The sequence below is a fragment of the Salvia splendens genome, chromosome 1 (assembly GCF_004379255.2).
Source record: "Salvia splendens isolate huo1 chromosome 1, SspV2, whole genome shotgun sequence".
Classification (NCBI taxonomy): Eukaryota; Viridiplantae; Streptophyta; class Magnoliopsida; order Lamiales; family Lamiaceae; genus Salvia; species Salvia splendens.
The window spans coordinates 40332464-40357719 of NC_056032.1; the positions used below are offsets into that span (position 1 = coordinate 40332464).

Consider the following 25256-nt stretch of genomic DNA (forward strand, 5'->3'; position numbering starts at 1 on the left):
AAGTGAGTAGGTTACCTCGTGTCCGTCGGGAGCGATAAGCAGAATACCAGCTCCACTTCCCGTTTTATTCGAAGCTCCATCTACGAATCCGCTCCAGCAGTCCGGCGGCTCTTCTTCGGATTCCAAGGGCTGTGCTAGTTCGGCATTGGCAGAATTTTTCTGTTCGGCAATGACAGGGATTGCTTGATCGAACTTGGCCTCTGCAAGAAAATCTGCCAAGGCTTGTCCCTTGATGGCTTTTCGAGGTAGGTACTCGATTGAGTGTTCTCCCAGCTCTATGGCCCATTTGGCGATTCTGCCTGATGCTTCTGGCTTGGTCAAAACTTGCCGAAGAGGCAGATCGGTTAAGACGCATACCTTGTGAGCATAGAAGTATGGCCGCAGTCTCCTTGCTGCATTTACTAACGCCAGAGCAATTTTTTCCAGAGGTTGATACCATGTTTCTGGACCTCTTAATGCTCGGCTTGTAAAGTAGATGGGAAACTGCTTTAGGCCTTCTTCTCGTACAAGCACCGCGCTAATGGTTTGATCGGATGCCGCTAAGTATAAGAAAATCACTTCGGCATCTGTTGGAGCAGAGAGAATTGGAAACTCGGCTAAATAACTTTTGAGCTCGTCAAAAGCCTTTTTCTGCTCTATGACTTCAGAGACGATTTAGTCTTCCCGGCAGGGAGAGCGTCAATAGTTAGGATTACTCCATCATATTGCGGCTCGTTATCGTCTTCGGGATCCCGTTGCCTTTTCGGATCCTGAGGAGCGCAGTTCGCACCTCCCTGCTTTTTGTTCCTTTTCGGCTGCTTGCTTTGGTATTTTTTTAACGTCCCTGCTTTCACAAGGGCATCAATACCTGCAGCCAAATGTCGGCACTCCTCGGTATCGTGACCGTAGCCTTGATGGAAGGAGCAATATTGATCCTGAGGTCGGCGCGCGGCCGATTTCGTCATCCGCCTTGGCTTTTCGAACATATCGGAATGCAGTTCGAAAATTTCCGCTCTTGACTTGTTTAAGGGTACGAACTGAGCGGGCGGCTTCTCAGGATTGAGACGTGGTCCCAATCTGCCTTGTACCGGTGCCCTTTGAATTCTTTCAAAAGGAGTTCGGCGAGGAAGCCTCTGATCGCTATGATCGGGCTTCTTTTCGTCTCCTCTAGATGAGCTGTCTAAAGACCGTTTTCGACGGTCTGCCTCATCGGCACGGGAGAACTGGTCCGCAATGTCCCACATCTCTTGAGCTGTTTGCGGACTGCATTCCACGAGCTTTCTGTAGAGAGCTCCGGGCAGGATTCCATTTTGGAATGCCGAAATGACAAGTAGATCGTTGAGATCATCTACTTGTAGGCATTCCTTATGGAATCTCGTCAGGAAGTCGCTGATCTTTTCGTCGCGACCTTGACGTATAGAAAGCAGCTGAGCCGAAGTAATTCGGGCTTCCGCTTTCTGAAAGAACCTCCTGTGGAAAGCATCCATTAGATCTCGGTAGGATCTAATGCTGCCTTGAGGAAGGCTGTCGAACCACCTTCTGGCGTTCCCGATGAGCAGCTCGGGGAACAGCTTGCACATATGGACCTCATTGAGACCCTGGTTCGCCATATTATATTGATAGCGTCCCAAGAAGTCATGAGGATCCACTAGCCCGTCATAAGTTATTGACGGTGTCCGGTAGTTCCGCGGCAAAGGAGTTCGGGTGATATCGTCCGAGAACGGAGTCTTTAATGCTCCGTACATGGCGAACCCGACATCTCTTCGGTACGGAGGAGATGGAGTTCTCCTGTGGTTCCGGTACCGAGGAGGAACAGGAACATGTCGGGGTTGAGGATTCTTTCTCCTGGAAGACACGTCACTACTGCGGTAGTGACTTTCATGTCTGGATGAGGAGGGAGGATCCTCCGTTGTCTTCTCCGGCTGTTGGCTCTTCTGCAGGAAGGTTAAGAACTCCTCCTGCTTCTCGGCCAAGAACAGCTTGACAGCTTCATTTAAATCGGGCTGCTGGGAAGACTCGGTGCGATGACTCCTGGAGTGGCTTGTTCCTTCTTCGTGAGAACCGAAGGTAGATGTCTCCCGATGCCGTTTTTCAGACCTGCGAGCTGGACTAGCTTCCTCACGGTTATCACGAACGGTATTATGGGTGTTATGTGATCTGGTATGCATTTTTTTTGGGGTGGAAAAAAGGTCAAAAATTCGCTTTATCACAAATTTGGTTCTCTGTTTCCCACAGACGGCGCCAGTGATGGTTCCGCGAATTTTTGATGGTGATGAATGCTGGTAGAGAATAAAGATCACGACACAATGAATTTACGTGGTTCGATTTACTGAGGTAAATCTACGTCCACGGGAAGAAAAGAGGGCAGAGTTGTATTGCTTGATCTGTTTTCTACAGCTTACAATACAGACTTGCTATTTTATATTTGATCTCTAGAGAGCGAGAGAGTCTAACCCTATCTATCTGATCTAGGTTCTATTTATACATTGAACCAAGATCGTGGCATGCAGCACCATTTAATAGGTAGTGGATGTCGTGGAGATCGTGGCGATCTTGCATGGGTCCACTATCCTGCATGAGTTAATGACTGCTTGACACCACTAAATAGATCGTGGGTGTAGTGGAGGTGGAAATCCTGCATGAGTCCACTATCTCCTAGTTCGGTCGAATACTGAGACCGAACTGCTGAATTATTGCCGAGCAGCTTTTGCCGATCTGAGAGTAGAGCTTGATGCCGACCTGAGAGCAGAGTTTGATTGGTTGGCTTTTACCGAGCTGTAGGCTGGGGCCGAACTCTTTGGTTGTGCCGAACTGAACTCTTTAGTCATGCCGGACTGATACTCTTTGGTTGTGCCGAACTGATACTCTTTCTTGGGCTTTAGGCTGATGGGCTTTACTGCTGTTGGGTTTGTTTAGTACATACTCCATCAGTTATATACGGAGTATTTAAAAAAAACTAATCAACAAAAATCTAATCAAAAGGATGAAACAATTCATATTTACACTTTCATTTCCTTATTCTCAAAATTTCATAAAGAATGATAGAAAAATAAATAAATTTTAAATTTTTGCACAATTGAAATGAAATGAAATGAAAAGAAAGAATTAGAAAATTGGAAATTAACAATAAAAATCAACGGCTAAAAAGAAAGGTTCTAAATTCTAATGCTACTTTCTCCGTCCCATAAAAATATGGGCAATGGAAATGACAGGGAATTAAGACAAAATTAATAAAGTAAGAGAAAAGAGGAAAATTGTATGAGAAAGTAAGAGAGACAAGGAGAATGGTAGTTAAAGTAGTGTTACTGGATAGTGTGACCTACATTATTAAATTGATATAACTTTCCAAAAATAGAATGCACATATTTTTTTGGGACGGACGAAAATGGAAAGTGCATATATTTTTATGGGACGGGAGGAGTAATAAATAGTACTCGTAGTACTAGTAGTAGCTTTTACACCAAACTCTTGCACACTTACCGAGACTAACACCGAAACAAGTTGTTTTAATAATTACTCCTTTCGTTTTGCGATAGTGGATGCGTTTCTTTTCAGTACATGATTTAAAAAAAATTATGTTAAATTAATTAAGTAGAGGAAAAATAAGTTAGGAAATAAAAAGGTAGAGAAAAATAAAGAATAAAGTAAGATATAGTAAATTAAATTAAGGTAAGAGAGAGTAAAGTAAATGAGAAGAAATATGTTGACTTTTAAAATGACTTCATTACTATGGGACGTAGCTAAATAACAAAATAATTTCACTACTATGGAATAGAGCGTTGCAGAGGAGTAGTATAATATTAGGAGTAATATTATAATTCCATTTTTATCTGTGTCGTTTTCTTTCTTAAGACACAAGTAATAATTTTTTCTGTTCTTTTTTTCAACTTAAAAAATTTCGATTCAGCCCTTTTAGAAAAAAAAAATTGGGAAAAGCTTAAGCCCCTCCTCACTTGGTAGTGTGTGTGTATGTGGAAGGAAAAAGATGTACTCCAATATAGTACTGTAAACCTTGCCATCTTCAACGATGGAATAAGAGAGTTGAAGATGAATGATGAGTTGGATAGAGCTGGCATTGCAATGAAATCCTTGACAGAAATCGTGGAAGATAACAAGCAAGAAGTCATGGAAGATTAGAAGCAAGAAATTAGTGATCCTTTCCATAGATAGAATTCAATCAAATCAAATCAAAGTATACCTTTGACATGTAGAAATTCTCCCTAGCTGGTCTCCAAATTACTCATTCAATACAATCATCTTTATGCAATACAGTAGCCTTAGTTCATTTTCTAGCTATGGCTTTATAGGCCTTCTACCTAGCTTTCTGTTAAGTACCAAGTTTCTGAAGTTTTATAGAAAAAGAAATGGGAGAGAGGGAAAAACAAAAAAACATAGGCGCTATTTTGTGGGAATTTATGGGAGAGACATCCAGATATATAACACAGCTGGATATGGGTGATATATTTTAGGGTTTTCTATTGGTGATCCCTTTCGATATACACACATTATATAATACTGATAATAGCAATAATTAATACTATGAGGCTGAGCATTATAATTTCACTATATACTTAGAGCATCCACCTTCATGCTAGAGCATGGATGTGGGTCCGGATCCATATTTATTCATTTTTAATTCCATGCTCTTCTGCAAGAGCGCAACAGCTACATTCATGCTCTTCCACAAAAGCATGCTCAAGGGTCCCACCATTCTATTATTCAATTTAAATATTTCAATTGCTAAAAATATTTACACATATTAAAATGCATTCAAAATACCCAAAATATTATTACAAATTATGAAAAATTTAAAATTACTACATAATTAAAATTCTAAAAAATTAAAAATTACATAATAAAATTCTAAAAAAATAAAAATTACATAATTAAAATCCTAAAAATTGAGATTGTGAGAGTTGTTTAATGCAGTGTGATTTTTTGTGTTGAAATGAGGGTGTTTATAAATAAAAGTGTGAATTTTGGGGTAAAAACAATGAAAAAATAAATTAAAAGTATGGAAAAAATGGATATATTTTTTGGGAAGTGGTAAAATATTTTTTTTATTAAATTTGAATTTTTAAGATTTTTTAGAATGAAAAAAAAATAAAAAATAAAAAAAATGATAAACCAACGTTGGCCAACCAGAGCATGCCACGTCGGCTGCTCGTGCTCTTGCCGTCGGTACGGTGGTGCTCTTAGGCAAGAGCACGGCCGTGCGGTCAGCAAGAGCGCAGCGGCGAGCATGGACATGCTCTTGCCCTCGGCAAGAGCACCGATGTGGATGCTCTTATATCTTTTGATTCTTGTGCTACGTTATTCTATCATCGTCTTGTACACACTGGAAATTTAGTTAAAATGGGGAAATTATATAGCTCGTCAATTGAATACTACTATAATTTGTCATAACTACACATAAAGCATAAGAGCATCCATATCCATGCTCTTGTCAAGAGTATGGATATGGGCTCGGACCCACTTTTATTCATTTTTTACTCTTTGCTCTTCCGCAAGAGCATGCTCAAAGGTCTCACTATTCTATTATTCAATTTAAATACTTAAATTACTAAAAACATTTCTAAAATATTAAAATGTATTAAAAATACCTAAAATACTATTACAAATTACTAAAAAGTACATAATTAAAATCCTAAAAATTAAAAATTACATAGTTAAATTCATAAAATAAAAAAACTCACTACTCGCGACCGAATTTCGCCAAAATATGTTTGATTAGGTCTTCTTGTAGCTCGATGTGGGCTTTTGTATCGCGCATTGTCAATCTTCTTTTGTTCCTCTCGCGCACCGTCGTATGCACACCTTGGCGTGGGGGAGACCTTGTTGTTGAGCTTCCGGCTTCATCCTCGTCGAAAAAATTAGACGCCTTCAGTCCTTCGTCGTCTATAATCATGTTGTGCAAGATAATACACGTGTACATGATGTAGACAATATTCTGTGTACCACAACCGAGACGGGGTCTTCACAATGTTGAATCGGGCTTGAAGGACCCAAAAAGCTCTTTCGACGTCTTTCCGAGCAGCCTCTTGACGCTGCGCATAAAGAACCTGTTTCGGGTCTTACGGTATGTTGAGCGTCTTCACGAAAGTCGGCCACCTTGGGTAGATACCATCAGCGAGATAGTACCCCATGTGGTATTGATGGTCGTTGACGGTAAAGTCAATCACCGGTGCTACACCATTCAAAAGATCATTGAAGAGGGGTGAAGAATAGAGCACGTTCAAGTCGTTGTTGGATCCGGCCGCACCGAAATATACAAGCCAAATCCATAGGCAGTAGTCGGCGACGGTAATCGCTTCAAGGATGAGGGATGCCCCCCCCCTTTGTGGCCTCTTAAGTGTTGCCCCCTCCAAGCATTCGGACAATTCTTCCACCTCCAACGCATGCATTTAATGATGCCAAGCATATGGGGAAATCCGTTGATTGTTTCGTGAAGATGAAGCAACCGTTGACAATCTTCGGTGGTGGGTGCCCGAAGGAATTCCTCAACGAAAGTAGAACGACCGCCGGCGCAAAAAAATTTAGGCATAGGATTCCAGTTGACTCCTCCACATGCAAATACTCGTCGAATATATCAATCGTTTACCCAGTAGCATGTTGTCGGATGACACAAGTACACTTCTGCAACGCCGAGAGACTTTGTCGATCGGTTGCGTCTGTACGTGATTGGAAGTATTCAACACGGGCGGATAATGTGTTGACAATACGCAAAAACACTCGTTTTGACATGCGGAAATGGCGCCGGAAGTAATCTGGCGGAAACCGTGGCTCATTAGAAAAATAGTCGCTCATGAGCCTTTCGTGGGCTCCCTCCCGGTCACGAGGGACGTAGCGCCGATTTGATCTCGTTGGTCGAGGAGGAGGGGCGGGGGCAGCGGCGACATAGGCTTCATAGGCGACACAATATTGTTGATAGCATTTTTGTTCTTCGCGCTCCGCTTCCGCAATGAATAATGATCTCGTTCGAAACCATTTTTGCATTTAGAGAGTGTCTGAGTGAGAGAGGAATAGAGATGTCAAGTGAGTCGGGCCCGACCCGGTAGTGAAATGAAGCGGGCTTGGGCTGGGCTTAGTAGTTTAGTCGGGCTCTAATTGGGCCTTTTTATAAACCTAGGACCGGGCCGGGCCCAAGACCGCCAGAAGCCTGGCCCAGAACTGGCCTTGGCCATGGCCCGGCCCAATACAACCAACTCATGTGATTATTAGTAATATATGCTATATAATTGATGTTTTTTTTATCATCACCATTGCTAAAATTTGAGCTTAATCATAATTAATATGTGAAAAACTCCATCAAATAAATACAAGTATAAAAACATAATAAAAATTAATTAATTGTTATTTTTAGATCACCGAGTAATTTGGAATAAAGACTTATAACAAATTTTATTTTATAATTATAAAGATTTATTGTTAACTAATTCTCTCCTTCAAGAATAGTGGATCTTATTTTTTGAATTAATCATGATTTGCACAATTATAGAGATTAATAATTTTTAACTAATACTTCCTAGATTTAATCGTGTAATTATGTTATAACAAATTTGATTTGTATAATTATAAAGATTGGTTGATAATTAATTTTTCCTTATAAAAATATTTCCATAATTCTAGTGATGCATTAGCTATTTATGCGTATGCTTTTATGTATATGTGTATATGAATTATGATGATGAAGATTATATATTATCTGAATATATATTAAGATCAATGATTAATGATATCTTGGCTATTTCAAGTTTTCAACAAATATGATACATTCAAATTTGATTTCCATAATTATAGTGATTAGCTGTTAACTAATTTTTTTCTATAAAAAATAGTGGAGCCTATATCTAGAATTAATTGTGATTTGCCTAATCATAGAGATTAATTGTTAGTTGTATATCTCTTTAAAAAATAGTGGATTTTTGAATTAATAGGATTTGCATAATCATAGATATTAATTGTTAATTAGCTTATCTATATCAAAAATAATTCCACAATTATAGTAATTAATTATTTAATCTTTTTATGCGTATATGTATATAAAAATCATGTTAGATAAGTAGATCTTGATTCCTAACTTTGTGGGATTATTATTACATATTTGGATGTAAATACATTCTACATATCAAGACTATAATATAGGAGTTATAATATATTTGTTCCTTAGAAATATATAAAACTGCATTGGCAGAATATATAAAACAGTAGTAGTATGTAAACTTGGCCCAGCCCAGAACCGGCACACTTGCTAACTGGGCTCGGGCTGGGCTGGGCCTATTAATGTAAACCAAAACCCAGGCCCAGCCTGGCCCAGACATGGGCATGGGCCTAAATATCACCAGGCCTCACCGGGCTGGGCTGGGCTGGGCAAGCCCGGCCCACTTGACACCCCTAGAAAGGAAGATGTAGGTTATAGCAATTAAAAATATGAGAGTAGTACGAGTGAAAGATAATTTAATGTGAAAAATGAATGATAAATATGTGTATTTATAGATGACTAGTGTTATCACCCGTGCTGTGCACGGGACATAAAATTTTTAAACATTAAAGATAAATTCTAAGGTAAGTAGATTAAAAAAAGATCATAAAAAAATATAATGATGTTTATAATTAAGAATATGTGTTAATTACACTAAGTATTCATAACACTATAAACAATAACAAAAAGAAAAATGTACTTCTCTAAACCCCTTCTAAATGAAATATTTCATATTCGACAAATGATGCTACACAATTTTAATTTGATATGAGTGGAGCAAAATAAAATAAAATAAATGATAAATAGAAGATGTGCGACTAAAGATCAAATAGTACGTGTTAGTTAGAATAAGATATGCAAGTAAAGGAAAATGTGCGACTACGAATTAAAGAGGAAGAAATTATATAATTTGAAAAAATAAATAGCTCAATAGTTTTAATCAAAAAAAATATATTATACCTAGTTATTTAAATAAAAAATTTAAGTTAATCCATGTTTCTCTCCCTTGATTTTTTTTAATTGCCTCTTCTATGCTTCTTTCCATTCTCTGTGGCCGCCCGAGGCGTCGCGGGCGACGCCCGCCAGCCGCTCACGTCCACAAAATTATGTGAGTTAATTCGAGCGCACATCATTTTATCCAAGCTAACCCAAATACTAATTAAAAAAAGTGGTCCAAAAGAAAAAAGAAAAAAAAAGGAAAAAAAATAGAAGTAAATGAGAAGGCTATTAAAATGTCATTCTGTTATCTCCTCTCGACTAATTTAACACCCCGATTTATTAAAAGGAAAAAAATCATCACAATTTCCATTGCTCCACCATAGTATGTTGAATTAATATCAGTATAATATCTTTTTTTCTATTTATTCTCTGTTGGAGAACCCAATTTGAAATCTCTCAAAAATTGAAATCTAACATCTATATTGAAATCTAACAAGTATATGCATGATTTATAGACTATTACCACCTTTCAAGTTAAATTAAATGTACTACAAAAAAAATTCAACATTTTAAAGTACAACAAATTAATAGAATTCATGGTTTAGGAAGATATATAGAATTAATAGAATTTTTTAGAATAATATACAATTATAAATTTGTATATTTGCAATGTGTCTTATTAGAGCACCCCCAATGGCAGCATGGGAGATCGGACCCATCCCGTCGGGACAATCCGTCGAGACCCCATTGCGGGTGTCCCGTCCCATAGAGATACTTGGTGCGGAAGGTTCTCATCTCATCCCATCCCATCCCAACAAATTGATTCAGGCACAGATTCTTGGTCAATTAAAACATTCTTAGTCAATTAAAACATTCTGCTAACTCCTGTACTTTTAAACAGTAACAGAAAGTTTAGGTCATTTTTCAGAAAGGCTCCAAAGTTTGGGCCATAAACTATATGCAAGAGTAATTTTAGGCCTAATCCTTAATTGAAGAATCCAGTTCCTCAAACTGTGAAAAAAATAAAAGAGCAGAAGTGCTTCACATTTGAACTTACAAAATGCCAAGTCTTCCAGACTCCTTGGCAAGGAAAAGGTGACCATGGAAAAAATCATAGCGGCTTAAAGACACATTGAGGCCTACTCCCGGGCCACGCTCGACAATAATTTCAAACAAGAACTCAATGTAAGGCCTACAAAAACGGAATTGGCTTACGAAATTAAACAGAATCTGGACAGGATAAAAGAGAGGTAAACGCAATCAACCAGCAGTCACCAATGCACCTCATCAATGAATCGCCAGCTATAAGGATATCTAGTAAGCTCACAACTGTCCTCGTTTGATCCTTCAACATCAGGAACCTGCATTTTTTTCAAATCACCAAACATCCTTCACCACAAACCACAATTCAATCACAGATAGTAACAAGTAAGTAGTTCACATCATACTTATTCATTCAAACCGATTTTTGACAAAGTAAAATTGCAAGCACTCTCAATCTCAATCAACTCTGTAATTGCAATTTATAACTAGATGTTTAAAGAGAAAAGAGGAAAGTAGAGAAAGAGGCAATACGGTTATAATAGTCGGATCAAGAGCTCGGTGAATAGCCCCAGGGTCACCGCCGGAGTCGACCGCGAGTCGCACCAGCTCCAATACAGGCGGCGGCGACCAAATCAGGTGATCGATTTCCTCTGCGGTCCGGGTCAATGGCGTATTGAGTTGAGAAGTGAGTGCTCGGCGATTTGGTAGGGTTTGATTGAAGGGGGCTAGGAATTTGAAGCATGAGCGGAGTTGTGCCGAGTTAACAGAGGCGGCCTGTTGAGGTGAGCCGAGGAGGGAAAGCAAGTCCGAGGTGGTGGCTTTGAGAGGACGAGGATTTGGGCGTGAGATTTCGGGGGAGTGAGAGAGGAACAGCGGCGGCGCCGAGAGAGAGGGAGAAGAATAAGGCGGTGTCAGTTGCAACTACTGTTGCTTGGATTAATAATTTTATCCTAATTTTTTAAACATTTGATTTGAGACAAACAACTACTAGTATACTACAATACAAATGTTTTGACTATAGAAATCCGGATAAACTCTCGTTAACCATTCTATCACTAGCCAAAGCCAAGCAAGTACACACACATTTATTTTAAAAATATTTATGCAAACTTCTAGCAACCTTTGGTATTATAATATAAATTGAAGATATTCATCTTATTTCAAGCAGACAACTAACTACAATGTCAACAAGCGTTCAGCTGTGGTGTTATTGAAGAGTAAGTATATAACAAGCGTTCAACAAAACGTTCCATTATATGCAAAACAATCTAGAGCAGTTCTTCAAGGCTTTCTCATCAAGAATTTAAGCTGCATCCCCCAAGTTATGCTCCACCTTTACGAGCTCACCGTAACTGGTAACAATCATATGGTTTCGGTATATGCTTGAAATCAGAGTTTGGATGAGTAATAGTGCATCAGATGTGCTTTTGCTGTAGACTGAAAATCCTGCATCCATTCAATCACACATTTCATAAACATCTATCCAAAACTTAAATTGCACCAGCTCTCAGTTTGAAAGACTTCAAAAACCAAACATGGTTATTATACTTGATTGTGACATATCACTGCTTATATGTGTGATGAAGATGTGGAGGTAATTAGAAATTCACAGGAAGATCTTCAGGTATTAGGCTCACTGTATCCACCTTGGACAATTAAGGGATATCGTAAGGAGAAAGCTCACCTATTAAGTATTTGGAAGCAACTACATTGAATCAAGGACTTTGATCCCCGCATTCTTATCCCATTCTTCTGGAGGGGCAGCATCTGCCATAATCTTTTCCTGTCCACGCCAAAGTATCTGATTCCAAATGTTACGTCATTAGTATAAAGCCAAGGTCATCATGTGCAAAAAGTTGGGCACAATCGGAAACAACTCACCTTATCAATGACACCAAATTCTTTAGCTCTAGTAGAGTCCATATAAAATGGCCTTTTCATCACATTGGCCACGGCCTCTTCTGACTGACCAAATTGAAAAGAAATTGAGGAATATTACTCCATAGATAGACAAGCACTACAATAATTCAACAAATATTCTCAGGAAAAAAAAAAGAAATTTGACGTATCAACTCACGTTTCCAGTGTGCTTAGCCAGAAGTTTAATAAGGACATCCCTGTTTACTATAACCTACAAAAGCAGCATAATAAGTTGCAGAAACGTATTTAACACACTTGTGTATGTTACAAGTAATAACCCACAAGAAAGCCTACACAAATAAAACATTGTCAGTAAAGATCAGAAGTACAAACATGGAAATGATTTGCATTTTTTACCCCAGATACAAATATTGGTGTGTGTTCCTATGATGCCAGTGTGCCACCATGCATGGATAAAGCTTATTATGGACTTATTATTTATCACTACACATAAATTAGAAACTTCCAGTCAAATGTAAGGTTGCAAAAAAGCTCGAACTTGCCTCTTTTGCACGAATCAGAACATCACTGGCTGGCATTAAACCAGAGGATGGAACACGCGGTTGTTGAATCATAGCTGAAATAGAAAGTTCTAAATAAATTAAGGAAAATGCAAGAGAAACAACTTAAGGGCGAAACAACTTAAGGGCGAAGCATAAAATTAAATGCAAGAAACTGAAAACTACCTTTGGCATGTGGCATCATGAACCTTTTGCCTTTGCTTCCAGCAGAGAGTAAGAGGCATGCATGGCCTATAGCAGCTCCAACAGCTACCGTATGTATCTGCATATGAAATTAAGCATGCAGGTAATAAATATGATGAGACAAACACGAGTATCATTTAAAACAAGTCGATCATGCATTCATGCTATATTAAAATGCAACTTTAAATCAGGCAAAGAAAGTGATACCTATCTTTGTCAAAAAGTTTTAGCACAAACTGCCATAATATTATGAAAATGATCCATGAGGGGGGGGGGGGTATTTGCAGAAAACAGGATAACATGGTTCTGGAGAAGGCAACTTTTCCTTTTAAAGAAAAGCGGCCAAACGAGATCCTGACCACAATGCACCGTACGAAGTTCATATAAAACATGAAATCAAAATGTTTTGTTCATAAATTTACATTTCTAGGATAATATCAGCATAACTCCAGTTTATAGCTATAGATAAACCATAGGCTAATAACTGACATTTACAAATACAGGCCAGTAAAACTGAAACACCACCAAAACCAGGTATATTATCTGGAAAGCACAAATTGGATAGTTCTCAACAAATTACTCAATTTTGAGCATTTAAATAATCTAAACAAGCAAACTGAGCCTGCACGTTTATCAAATAAGAAGTACTCTATACACACATAAACCATACCTCATTCTTCAATTGCATCATAGCATCATAAATTGCAAAACCTTCAGTCTCCATTCCAACCTTACATTATAGAAAATTTTAAGCATTACTTAAAATGTATGAATAATACACACAATGTGGAACTTAGAAAAAAAAGTAGTTGTAATATTGCATATGCCCTTGGGAGGGGGAGCAACAGCTGCTATAGAAGAATCATGTAAAGAAAGGCAGTGCATGGACAAGAAAGTTTAAGAGAATACAAGATCACTTAAAGCCTCACCGTTTCACCATCATCACGAGTTGTCCCAGTGGAATTTATGTAGAGATAAATTGGCTCTTTGGGATCCATCCACTGAAGATACATCAACTCAGCTACAATAAGCTCAGTAACAGCTGGAACCAACTGAAACCAAGAAAGGTCCATTTTATTTGCTAGAATAAAGTAAAAGTCTTACTCAAAATTCGAAAATAAAGTAACAGGAGTAACACAACAGCCGCCACTCATTATTTCAGAAGTTAGTTTAAAAATTCTAATTTAAATGTAAAAATTGCGATGACAGAGTGAACTACTCAGTATCAATTGGTTTGCCACTGCTAAAACTATATCGATTTCCTCTTACAAGTGTATCAATCACATGGATGTTGTAGCACAGCACTGAAACACACTTATTTATTTTGTATACATGAAATCCTACCCGCAAAAAAACAAAAGAAGACTATAATTAGAATATGTGCATAAGTGGCACCGAACCATCAGGTCATCTATGACTATATTAAAATACGGAGTATATGTTTTTGAGGGATGATTGGGAAATGAAGAGGTACTACCAAGAAAACTAGCAGACAATTCACTATCCTATAATGGCAAATTGATCCCTCTTATATCATAAATCATTCAAATTATTTTAATACGCTGCACATAAACATTATCACTGCCATCACCATAAAAATATATATTCATCGGATGTGAAAACAAACTGAAACAGTCAATAAAACTGCCACGACATGTCCTGAATAAAAATACAGATCCAAATTGCTCTTTTAAGAACCATATAAGGATTGTGATGAAATTTGTTGGTGATCTTCATGTCAGGAGCATGCTAATAACTGAAAAATCAGCTGGGTACCAGTGAATTAGTATCAAGTTATTTGGTGCATGTGATATACATACACTGTCTACTACTCCATATACTATATTCTGAATACTATGACCAGAACCTGTTTCAACTTTCTTCATCTTTAACATTAAGAAATCAGGAATGGAATAATCTTAGAGAACAAAGAGTAAAGTCAAAGTAATGACCGGCATGCCAATGTACACTATTCTTCCGTGCAGCAATAGTGAAGGTAAGTCTGGTGGTGGTCTTCTTGGTCTGTGCTCATTGTATGAAACAGATCTCTCTACCTGTTTCAATCAACAAAAATAATATTCATAAGTGCAAAGTGCACTATTGTAAAATTATGAGTTTCCTCAAAAAAATAATAGCAATGTGTTATTTCTCAAAGCAGAAGAGTATAAATTCTTCATTTTAGTTGGATATTATGATTATTATGAAAGCTAATTCCAGGAATTCTCATGACCTGCATATGGTAAGCTTGAAGGAGCTAATCCCTAGGACAAGTTTCCCAGATTGCAAGCACAAGGAAAGGGCTCTACAAAGTTACATATCAATGCAATTATTTCACTGCTATCTCACATTCAAGTTCGATACAAGGATCTTCAACAGAGATTCACATATGAAAACGTCGAACATTTCATGTATTTCATCAAGATTTTACAGTGTTCAACCCACTGCACTAAATGCACCAAACCTAGGCCCATTCCAACTTCACTTGCATCTCATTATAACGAGACGATGCAAACCAACCGAAATCAACGCAGGTCACCAAAGCTGCCAATATATTATGAGGATTGCAGGATTCCGAACTCCTTTTAACCCTTTCAATTTCTAATTGATTCTCCAGATAAATAATCACAATCAAAACAAGAAAAAACAATCAAGCAGTAGGCAAGTAATTGGCTGAATTTCAAAGTGAGCGTAGGGCTTGTGCAATTGCAACCACACACAGCGACGATTAGCCAAAAAGAGAAGCAGTTAATACCTGTGCAGGGGTAGCCATGAGTGTGGGGGAGTCGAAAACATCCAAAAATGGCGGCGTATCGGAATTTTTGGGTCTGTTGAGCAGCTCGGGAGAGGTGGCAGCAAGAGAGGCGAGCCTGGATAGGAAGGGGTCTTTAGGGTTAATTGGAGGTATGGGAATTTTGGAGCTGTTGGTTGCACTGCAAGTAGGCCGTTTGGAGGAGTGTAGGGCGGAAGCTGATGAAGAGCAGCAGAGAGACGAAGCCATGGGCATCCGCAGACAGTTAGCCATTGAAATTTTGCCTTTGGAGGAGCAAGGAGATGAGACGATGGTGTTGGTGTGCAGATATCAAACTATCCACACCCGATATTCAGCTCCGGATCCTCTCCTCTCTGGGTCGGGTCGGTCGGGTTGTCAAATGTTTACAGTTGTCTTTTGTAATTAAGTTTTGTTTGCGTTGATTTACGCGATACATAGTAACGTTTCTTTTGAAAGCTTTAAACCACAAATTACAAGGTCTTCCTCTTTACCAATGTTACTTGAAAAATAAAACAATTGTTTTGTTTTTTTTGTTCTTTTCTCTTAAGTTGGAGAAGTGCGTAGTAGTAGAAGTAAACGTAATTTTATGTATGAATCTATGTGAGTTGAGGTCTTGAGGAAGAAGTGAACGATTGTCAAGATTGAACCGAAAAATTATTTCTTTTGCTCTATATATGTAATGTTTGTGCATTTATCATAGTTCTTTATTTGTTGCTTCCTTCATTATCCTAAGAAAAAACATGTTTTTGGAAACATTGCATTTATAAAATATACTCCGTACTAATGTTGAATATAAAGTGAAGTTGGTACATGGCATGCGTGTAAACTTCATTTAACCAAAATATTGTAGTCGTGTACTCCCTCTATCTCAGTTAAAATGACACATTTTTTTTGAACTTGTTTTAAAAAAATAATGATAAATAGTTAAAATAGAAAAAAAATAAAGTAAATTAGAGAATATTGTAGAAGACACTATCTTTTATATTATTATCTTTTTTACTTTTTTCTCTCTACTTTAACTATTTATTATCATTTTTCTAAAACACGTGAAAAAGGAACGTGTCATCTTAGCTAGGACGGGGGAGTAACATATAACTATACATGAGAGTGATCAATTGCTAACTCATCATTTAATTGCTAACTACAATTAATTTAAGACCATATGATTTTAGAAATCTTGTGGTCTACAATTTGCCATGTGTAATTTCATTTTTCATTTTTTAATATTAAAAAGATAATAGCAACTATCAAATTTAGGGTTTAGAAACACAATGTTAATAAAGTGTATGAAATACATCAACACAAAGACATAACAATGTCAATACAATTACATATTGACATTGTACAAACATTGTATTGATATATTATGTGTCGTGTATTGATACAAAGCTGTTAACGAAATTTATGAAATTTTTTTCAAATTTTGGCATTGAAACATATGTGAGATCTCGTTAGAATCCTTATGCAACTATCTTTAATTTGATATATGTTGTGCGAAAAAATAATTTAAATCGAGAAAGCTATATGCGTTTTAAAGTTATGAGATATTTTTCAAAAGTTATGTACAACTAATATGTTGTAAATTGACATTAATACCGTTATTGACGATTTTTAATCGTATTGACATTCCGAAGCTGATGATCTAGGCCTTTAATTTTAATATCTAATGGATATTATTTAATTTTAGTTAGCAATTAAGTATTGAGTTAGCAATATAACACTCCCCTAACTATACATATACAAGATTTTAGTGTATTACAACCTTGAGCGTGTCTTACATAGAAGCACACCTTGCAATATAAATTCAAGCGCAAGAACAACACCTTGTTATTCTGACATATGTCTCACCATGGCATGAAGCAATTACAAAGGGGATGGGAATGGAGAATCAATAATCATATAGGAAAGAATAAAACAACCCACTTTATCAAGTTGATGCAATGGTAAATCTGACCCGTGTCTCAAAGCATAATCCATACGTCCCAAATGCATTATCAAAAATCTTTCTAAAACCAAATACTAGTTCCAAAAAACTGCTTAAAACACGTACCTACTTCTAGTAGAGAACTCTGTCGTTCCCGCCTGCTAAAGAATCATTACTAGGCCGTTATTTCTTCTTCTACTCGGCCACCATCAATGACGACAGGCGTCATATTATCAGTCCTTAGAGCCTCCGCAATCTTGTCAATAGGTATGATTGGAAGATGTGCTGCCACCTTGTACCCACTCTTGGCAGCAACTTCAACCCTCTGGTTATACATCTCTGAGCAGTAACCGGCTAGTGGACCAGCAGCTAGAGCAGCTCGTTGGAAGAGGGCGTACTGATTCAGCAAACGCCAAACATACAGTGCATACTCCTCGGTCATTGGTTCATACTTGGTGTAGAAGTCCTTGGCTACTGGCTTGTACTTGGCATACACTGATTTTGCAAGTCCAGAAGCCGTCTCCACCATGCCACTTTTCTGGACATCAGCCATCACACACCGAGCAGCAACAGGTGCTCCCCGAGCATGGTTGTAGGCTTTGAAAGATGCGCTCCTCAGAGATGAGGGCATACACTTCTGCACCTTGTGCACAGACTCATCAACCTGCATAATCCATCCAGATTGGTTTATCCACTCTTTCTGGATGAATATAATTTGATCTCTCCAAAAGACATTCACATAGGCCATCATCTTCCAAGTATAAATACCAATCACTATTGTGCATTCAAAATGAATCCCATTGTGAGAAAGGATGGAAAAATGGCCCATCCCTAGAGGCGACAAACATTCAAGGATTTACACAAGTGAAGCAATGTTATAGAATGATTTCACCATATAGTAGTGTAACAAGATATTCCAGATCAAAGAAGTTTGTGTTTTAAACAGGAGAGGCTTAAAAGTAAACCAAACAAGCTCAAATCAGTTGAACAATATTAATGAATGGGAGAGCAAAGGCATCTATCATAAAATTTCCCCTAAGATCAGAACATCATTTGCACTAAACGAATTCTATAGCATATTATAACCACGCGGATGTCACTACCATAAGAAGGATTTTGTAATTGCTCAAGGAATAGAAAGTCTCCAAATGTGATTTTAGAATATACAAAAGAGAGCATTTGGTTTCTCTATAAAACACTTAACTTACCTGGTTAATTTAACTGATTGGGGTCAATGTACAGAAATAGTAACAAAGAAAATAACTCAGAAAGAACCATGCATTTCTCAATCCAAGAGCTTCAATCTCCGGCAATGCCACTGCGACATTTATTTTCTAAATAGAACCTCTGCATCACCAACCATATCATGCCATAATTACACACTCAACGCATTATTTCCTTGAAATTTTAAAAAAGAACAAAAAAGTAGGAAATACGTAAATCCAGATAACAAGGTTATCAACTTGTGGAAAGCAACACCAGCCTTGTAAGATAACTTACAGAATACTCCGTATTGCTATTCCTACAAACTAAGGATAAAAAATTAGCATCTGAATAGATAATTAAATCAATTTCAACCTAATTGAGAAATTTATTCTTTATCAACAAAGCCCCATCCAATCGTTCAGCGTTTAACCCTAATAAGATCAAACAATCATCGAAGGAAGCAACAGATACAATGAAAAACACATAATCGGAGAAGTGATTAGAATATCATCATATCCAACGTCCAATTGAAGGGCATTAACCTTGCGATCCGCAAACTTGAGGACATGAATGGGAAGATCGTGTGATTTAGCGTAAAGTGGGCCGATAACGGTCCTGACAGAGTCCTCAACGACTTTAATTCCGGGCTTGAGACGGCCCGATCTCTCCTTGGCGAAACCGTAGATGCTGGCGATGAGCATCAGCGCGTGAAGGGTGGCGACCACCACGAAATCCAAGTACTTGAGCCTCGGCCTGTTGTCATCGTCCCTCGCCTTGATTTGACAGAAACCAATTAGGATTAATACATCAAATCAAATCAAATCAAATCAAATCAGAATGGGGCGAATGGTGATGGCAGGCTTACGGATTGAGGTTGTTGGAGACTGCAATCTGTTTTCGCCATGATGAATTACAACAGCGCTAATCTCCTCTGTCTCTGATGGGACATATTAATTCCTATTGAATATATTATACGAAAAGAGAGCACAAAGTGAGGAAAATGGCAGAATCGAGAGAGAACGAGATTAATAATTTAATTCTCTGCTTGATAATAATAAAAGACTTTATATAATATGTATAGTACAAAAAGATCTCCTATAAACTAAGAAAGTAAATCAAAAGCAAATCATGGAGAGTAAATAAAATCATAACAACTAAATAATACTAAAGCATAAATAAACTAAATAAATATACGAAAGAATATCAGCTCTCTTTCGGAATAAAATAGAATATCATGTCCCTATCAGCTCTCCCACCGTTGAAAACCACCTTGCCCTCAAGGTGGAAGTCAGCAAAATAATCTTCCATCTCATTGTCACTGTCTTTGTTTGGATCTTCGTCTGCAAACAAAATTGTATCGTTTGGGACCACAACGAGTGATGGAGAAATCATCTTTGGGCATGAGATCTCTTTAGCAACTTCACTGACATAACCAATGACGACAATATTAATTTTTGGGCTATGAGAATTTGGAGGAAATTTGGTTTCCACCAAATTCATTGCCTCATCTAACGCTTGTGCCAATTCGTCATCATTTTTACCATCTCTTCGATGAAGGGATCAGACTCGACATTTGTTGTTGGCTCATCATCATTTTTTGCAACGGGCTCGATGATAGAATCAGATGTGGCCTCTTTTTTTGCTAAATATGCAACTGCTTCCATAATTTTGTTGAGAAGTTTATTCGTCTCGGCGAAGTAAATGGCATCCTCATCAAAGTTATGATAAACAGAATCCAGAAATTCTTGCCATGAGCAATTAGGATTCGAGCATCGATACTCGTTGAGCCATACAGATGCTGGATGGTCAAAAAACCACCTCACAAAAAATAGACGATCAGCATCAGAGAACAAGTGATAGTTAAAATATTCCTGAATATAAAAAATCCACCTCACGGGGTTAACACCACAAAACCAAGGAGGGGAGTCTGGAAGAGAGTTTGACAGCAAGACGGACATAGTGGTAGAAATCAAAAGAATGATAAGAACCTAATGAAAGCATCAATTTGATAGGAATTAATATGAGATTAATTCCTATTGAATATATTATATGAAATAGAGCACAAAGGGAGGAAAATAGCGTAGATTGGAGGTTTCTCCGAGAGGGAGAACCGAATGAGATTAATAATTTAATTATTCATTCTACTTGATAATAATAATAATAATAATAATAATAATAATAATAATAATAATAATAATAATAATAATAAAAGACTCCATACATATTTATAATCCTAACCACTATGAAAAGTAAATAAAATCATAACAACTAAATAATACTAAAGCATAAATAAACTAAATAAATATACGGAAAGAATATCAACTCTTTTCCGAAATAAAATAGAATATCATGTCACTGTCATTCTTCAAAAATCTAGATTTGAATGTGTCGCATTGGATATATAAGAATAAGAGAGAGAGAGGTGGTGTATTATTATGTCATCATGTGTGTGAAAAGTCGCGTGGGCAGTGTGTGAAATTAATGAGCATGCAACTCTTGGACCCTTAACCATCTATTTCATTCAATTCATGTATCGCACATATTTTATTTCTTTTCCAAATAATTATACACAAAAGAAAGATATAATTATTCCATGTCACACTTTATAAAAATTTATTTCTAAATTCATTACATCACCTCAAAAAAAATCAGATTTACTCACACACACAGGACGACACCGTTTAGCGTTTATCATTGCATATAAGGTTACTTATTTGGATCTGCAACACTATATACTTTTTTTTAGGAGAATGTAAGACATCACTATTAATAAAAATTTTGTAAGCTCTATTAATAAAATTTTGTAGGACAAAGTTAAACGTAAAAGATTTGGTAAAATAAGAAATTGAAATATATATAATCGAAAACAATCATACACAATTATTTTTGACATATGGGGAACGACTATGCATTACCTCAATTCTTTAAGTAGTGGGAGAATTGACCGTTTGCATAACTCAATCAACATACTTTCATGCATGAAGGATGAGGTTAGGGAGTTTGATCCCCCATTCCCAACAATACATGGTTATAAATAAAACAACTGTTTCATGTACCAAAAATGAAAAAAAACACAACCCTACTAACATCAAATGGGATCAGATAACAACTGTCCATAATTGTAGTTTTGAACTGCACACATTGTGAAAGGATAAGAACTAAAGCTTCCAGTATATGGAGAATCGGTGCAATAGGCCAGCAACGATGCCCCAAAACAGCATCTCAGCAAGGATAACGTAAAGCAGAGTCCCGACTCTCCTTGAATGCCACACATTGATGAAAATGTGCTTCTGAATCCACCCTACCTAAAAACAACTTAACCAATCATCATACAATATCACCTTTCACCTCTATTAGGCCATCATTTCTTTTGTTCATTGTTGACAGAGCCTCTAAATTATGATGGGGAAGGGGGTCCATGCTTTGATGAGTGTACTTACCAAGGTGTTATGGGGATCATCATAATACCAACCATTGATAAAGCCCGCAAAGATACCTTCTGCTGCCATCACGTATACCAGCATTGCGTTCATGCCAATCCACTCCAATGGCAGAAATGGAAACCTAATGTTCCATATATCGACCTAACATAGAGAATTTGTAATTAAAAACAGACTACAAGGATGCAAGACCTATTCTATGTTTTGCTAACAATTAAGAATTACTATGGCATGAGAGGTCTAGATTTTGTACCATTATGTAGAGCGCAGAGAACACTAACGCTGCTGCTCCAGATGTTACACAAACATAGCTGAGGGTGTATAGTTGCTTATTCAAAGGAATTGCTGCACCACCATATATATTCATCAGGGAATTTGAGATACAAAAGAGGATGATATTTGAGACACACATACCATTTGTAAAGTGGAGAGTAATTCCAATAACAACAAGGCCAAGTCCTGGGACCGCCCAATATTGAAGTCTACTCCTATGTTCCTACAACTTCACCATATTAGATTGAACCTACCATAATTGTCTGGAATAATGCTATTAATACAGACCTTTATGTGCACGAGAACATGGCCTAAATGAAGTCCAATGATTGTGGAGAGGATAGCAGAAATCGAGCTGCACTAAGAGACCATAATAATCCGTTAATATGTCCAAATTCAAAAAATGAAAATTCGACTGTCCAAACCTTAGAATTCCTTCAGGTTCAAAAGGTGCCCAGCACCAGGATGGAGCATCACTTCGGAAAGGTCCCTCGTGCGGAGAGCTCATTGTGCAAGCCTGCAACACTTGAGAATGAGGACTTTGAGTAACCAATATATGAGACAAAATAAACCACTCACTTTCGATCTCTTCCAAGCTGGATGTGGATACATGTGATTGATTCCAAGCAGCTTTCTATCAATATAGCCTACAGCATTACAAGGAGGATCCAGTTTCCCTCTCGCACTGCAAGCTACCTGAATATCAAAATTTCTTGTCCAAACAGTTTCATTTGAGAGATGGTACAGTTAATGGACCAGAAATATCTTGATATCAAAATCCTTTTTTCAACTAGAAAAATTAATCTAGCAATGAAAAGAGAAAGGGCTTACAGTTAGAACTTTCCCAAAATCACGACTGTCTGTATTTTGCACCCTGAAGTGCCAGTCGGGAACATATATTCCATATAACATGGCCAGATAAACACTCAGAACACAAGCTGCAAAAATCCTGTGAATTGCAGATCACTAGTTGATAGCATGTAACCATGAACGTGAGACAGCAGAAGAAATTCAAGAAAGAAGAGAAGGGAAGTTGCAGAGAAGAAAGGTTAAGCAGCCACATCAGATTAGTTCTTAGGAGTGGTTCTTCTAGTGAATCAAATCAATATATAGACCCATTGTAATGGATGAATAGATTAATACAATCTGATAAATGAGAGAACTCTCTGGAGAGGGCTTTGAGCAGTTCCGGTGAATGCTCATCTATTGTTCTAGCTTTGCTGTTCTATCATCAATGCCAATCATTTAATGAGTACTCCAGCAAACACTCGACACTGCTTAACTGAAAGTTATCAGAAATCAAATTTATCAGCAACTGTTAGAGAACACTCACCAATGCCAAATATATAACTTGAACACAGACAGCTTTCCAGCAGGTGATAGGTCTTTTGGAACAGAGCATCTCGTCATGATTTCTACTAGAGCGACCACTAAATAGGCGAGAGCTATTCTCTGCAAAAGATACAAAAGTCCAAATCTCAATAAAACTTCATTTGATGAAAGATGAATCAGTCCAAATCTAGAAGTAAGTTATGATTTTCACCTGAAGAATTCCACACCACCTTATCATTTTCATGTCAACCCCATATGTTAGCTTGTCAGGGTATGTGAATAACCTCCTGCACGAAACCATCAGACTCAGTTCGGATATTACCTAAGCATGCAAACTCAAATAATTTATGCCGAGCAACAACTAACCTTGCAAAAGGAGTCCCCAAAAGAGAAGTTTAATCGTTCTGAAAATGATTTTTCTGATAGCTTCTGTCCTACCTTGTATTCTCTATCCATATAAATCAGTAAAAGAGTGTATAACAACAATCAATGACATCGAACTGGTTAAAAGAGTCGAACCTTGAGCGCCAGTGCAATGGCCATTCCCACAATAAAGAGGAAAAATGGCATAACAAAATCAGCAAGATTGCAGCCATTCCATGGGGCATGACCTATAACAGGCCACTCTTCGCCCGCATCATCCACCAAGATCATCAACTGAACTCCAATATCATTCAATATGTATTCACAGATATTTCCAATTTCATGAGTCAACTTTACTAGTATTTCCAATTTCATGATTATCATAAGCCTATTCCAAATTTCCAAATCGAAGCAATAACTAGGGTTATGAACTTAAGGAATTCGAGAATAATGATCAGATGAAACGAGAAAGCATGGAAAGAATTGAGAAAGCAAAAACATCAATTACGGCGACGGTGAGGCCTCTGAAGATATCGAGCGACGCGACGCGCTTGGGTTTTGGGTTGCGTTTTTGAGTATGTTGTTGTATGTGTTGGGATTCTGAGTTTGGAGCTCCACAATCTTCTTTGATATCCGCCATCTCACTACCTGCTTACTGAGAACCATATCCTGAGTGCATACTAGTTATATGTAGTGTAGCTATAGGTGATGTTGAAATGTGTGCGTTTTTTTTTAAAGGAGGATCGACGGTGGTTCTCCACCTACCCCCGAAGTGACTCGGACCCCCGGCCTAACGGTCGGAGGTGAAGCGTCTTACCAAGCTGCGCTTCGTTGTCAAGGTGGGACCCAATGGGTCCACCAGCCCCGCAGGAACGGGTCCAGGATTTTTCACCTCACCCAGCTCCTGGGTCCAGGCACGGGTAAAGGCTTAATCACCTCCCGAAGCTCTGGAGTCAGGCCAGTGAATCCACTAGGCCCCATGGAAATTAATCCCCAAGATGCGCTTACCAGGGGTCAAACACGCGACCTCTAGGATGACGCGGTATCCTTGCCTCCCTTCTCAACCAGTTGAGCTAGGGGGCTTGGATTGTCTTCTCTTTTATCCTCTCCTCGTCTTCGCCTTGTGTCAATAACTGTCAATCTTCAATAAGACATCTCCACTAATTTATTGTAATATTGGTAAGAGCATCCCATCGGTGCTCGTGGGGAAGAACGGAGTCCGTGCCATTGGCGCGGCATGTCCATGTCCGCCGATGTGCTCTTACCGACGATACGGCTCTGCTCGATGCATCGAGCACGTTCGTGCAGCTGAGCAGGGTGACGTAGCGCGTTTCTATTGGCCAACGGCAGTGCCGTTAGCATTTTCTTTTTTAAAAAAAAA

At 37.9% G+C, this 25256-nt stretch overlaps 2 protein-coding genes and 1 pseudogene across 3 annotated transcripts; all 3 read right to left on the minus strand.

The window, feature by feature from the left end:
• Positions 1–11071: 11071 nt before the first annotated feature.
• Positions 11072–15657, minus strand: LOC121751456 (ATP-dependent Clp protease proteolytic subunit-related protein 3, chloroplastic-like). The gene is made up of 10 exons (XM_042146211.1): positions 15320–15657; positions 14520–14621; positions 13497–13619; positions 13238–13297; positions 12550–12646; positions 12367–12440; positions 12021–12074; positions 11825–11908; positions 11628–11744; positions 11072–11389 (listed from the first exon to the last, which is right to left on the minus strand). Exons 1-9 carry the CDS (start codon positions 15587–15589, stop codon positions 11649–11651), a joined length of 960 nt encoding a protein of 319 aa, XP_042002145.1. The 5' UTR covers positions 15590–15657; the 3' UTR covers positions 11072–11389; positions 11628–11648.
• A 1580-nt stretch (positions 15658–17237) lies between these two features.
• Positions 17238–19493, minus strand: LOC121800258 (REF/SRPP-like protein At3g05500). Of its 2 annotated transcripts, XM_042199834.1 has the most exons (3): positions 19333–19493; positions 19010–19240; positions 17238–17925 (listed from the first exon to the last, which is right to left on the minus strand). In XM_042199834.1, exons 1-3 carry the CDS (start codon positions 19369–19371, stop codon positions 17437–17439), a joined length of 759 nt encoding a protein of 252 aa, XP_042055768.1. In that variant the 5' UTR covers positions 19372–19493; the 3' UTR covers positions 17238–17436. The 2 variants fall into 2 exon arrangements, with proteins under 2 accessions (XP_042055768.1, XP_042055774.1); XM_042199840.1 differs by lacking the exon at positions 19333–19493 and having other exon boundaries at positions 17238–18608; positions 19010–19132.
• A 1807-nt stretch (positions 19494–21300) lies between these two features.
• LOC121751464 lies at positions 21301–24557 on the minus strand (annotated as a pseudogene).
• Positions 24558–25256: the final 699 nt, after the last annotated feature.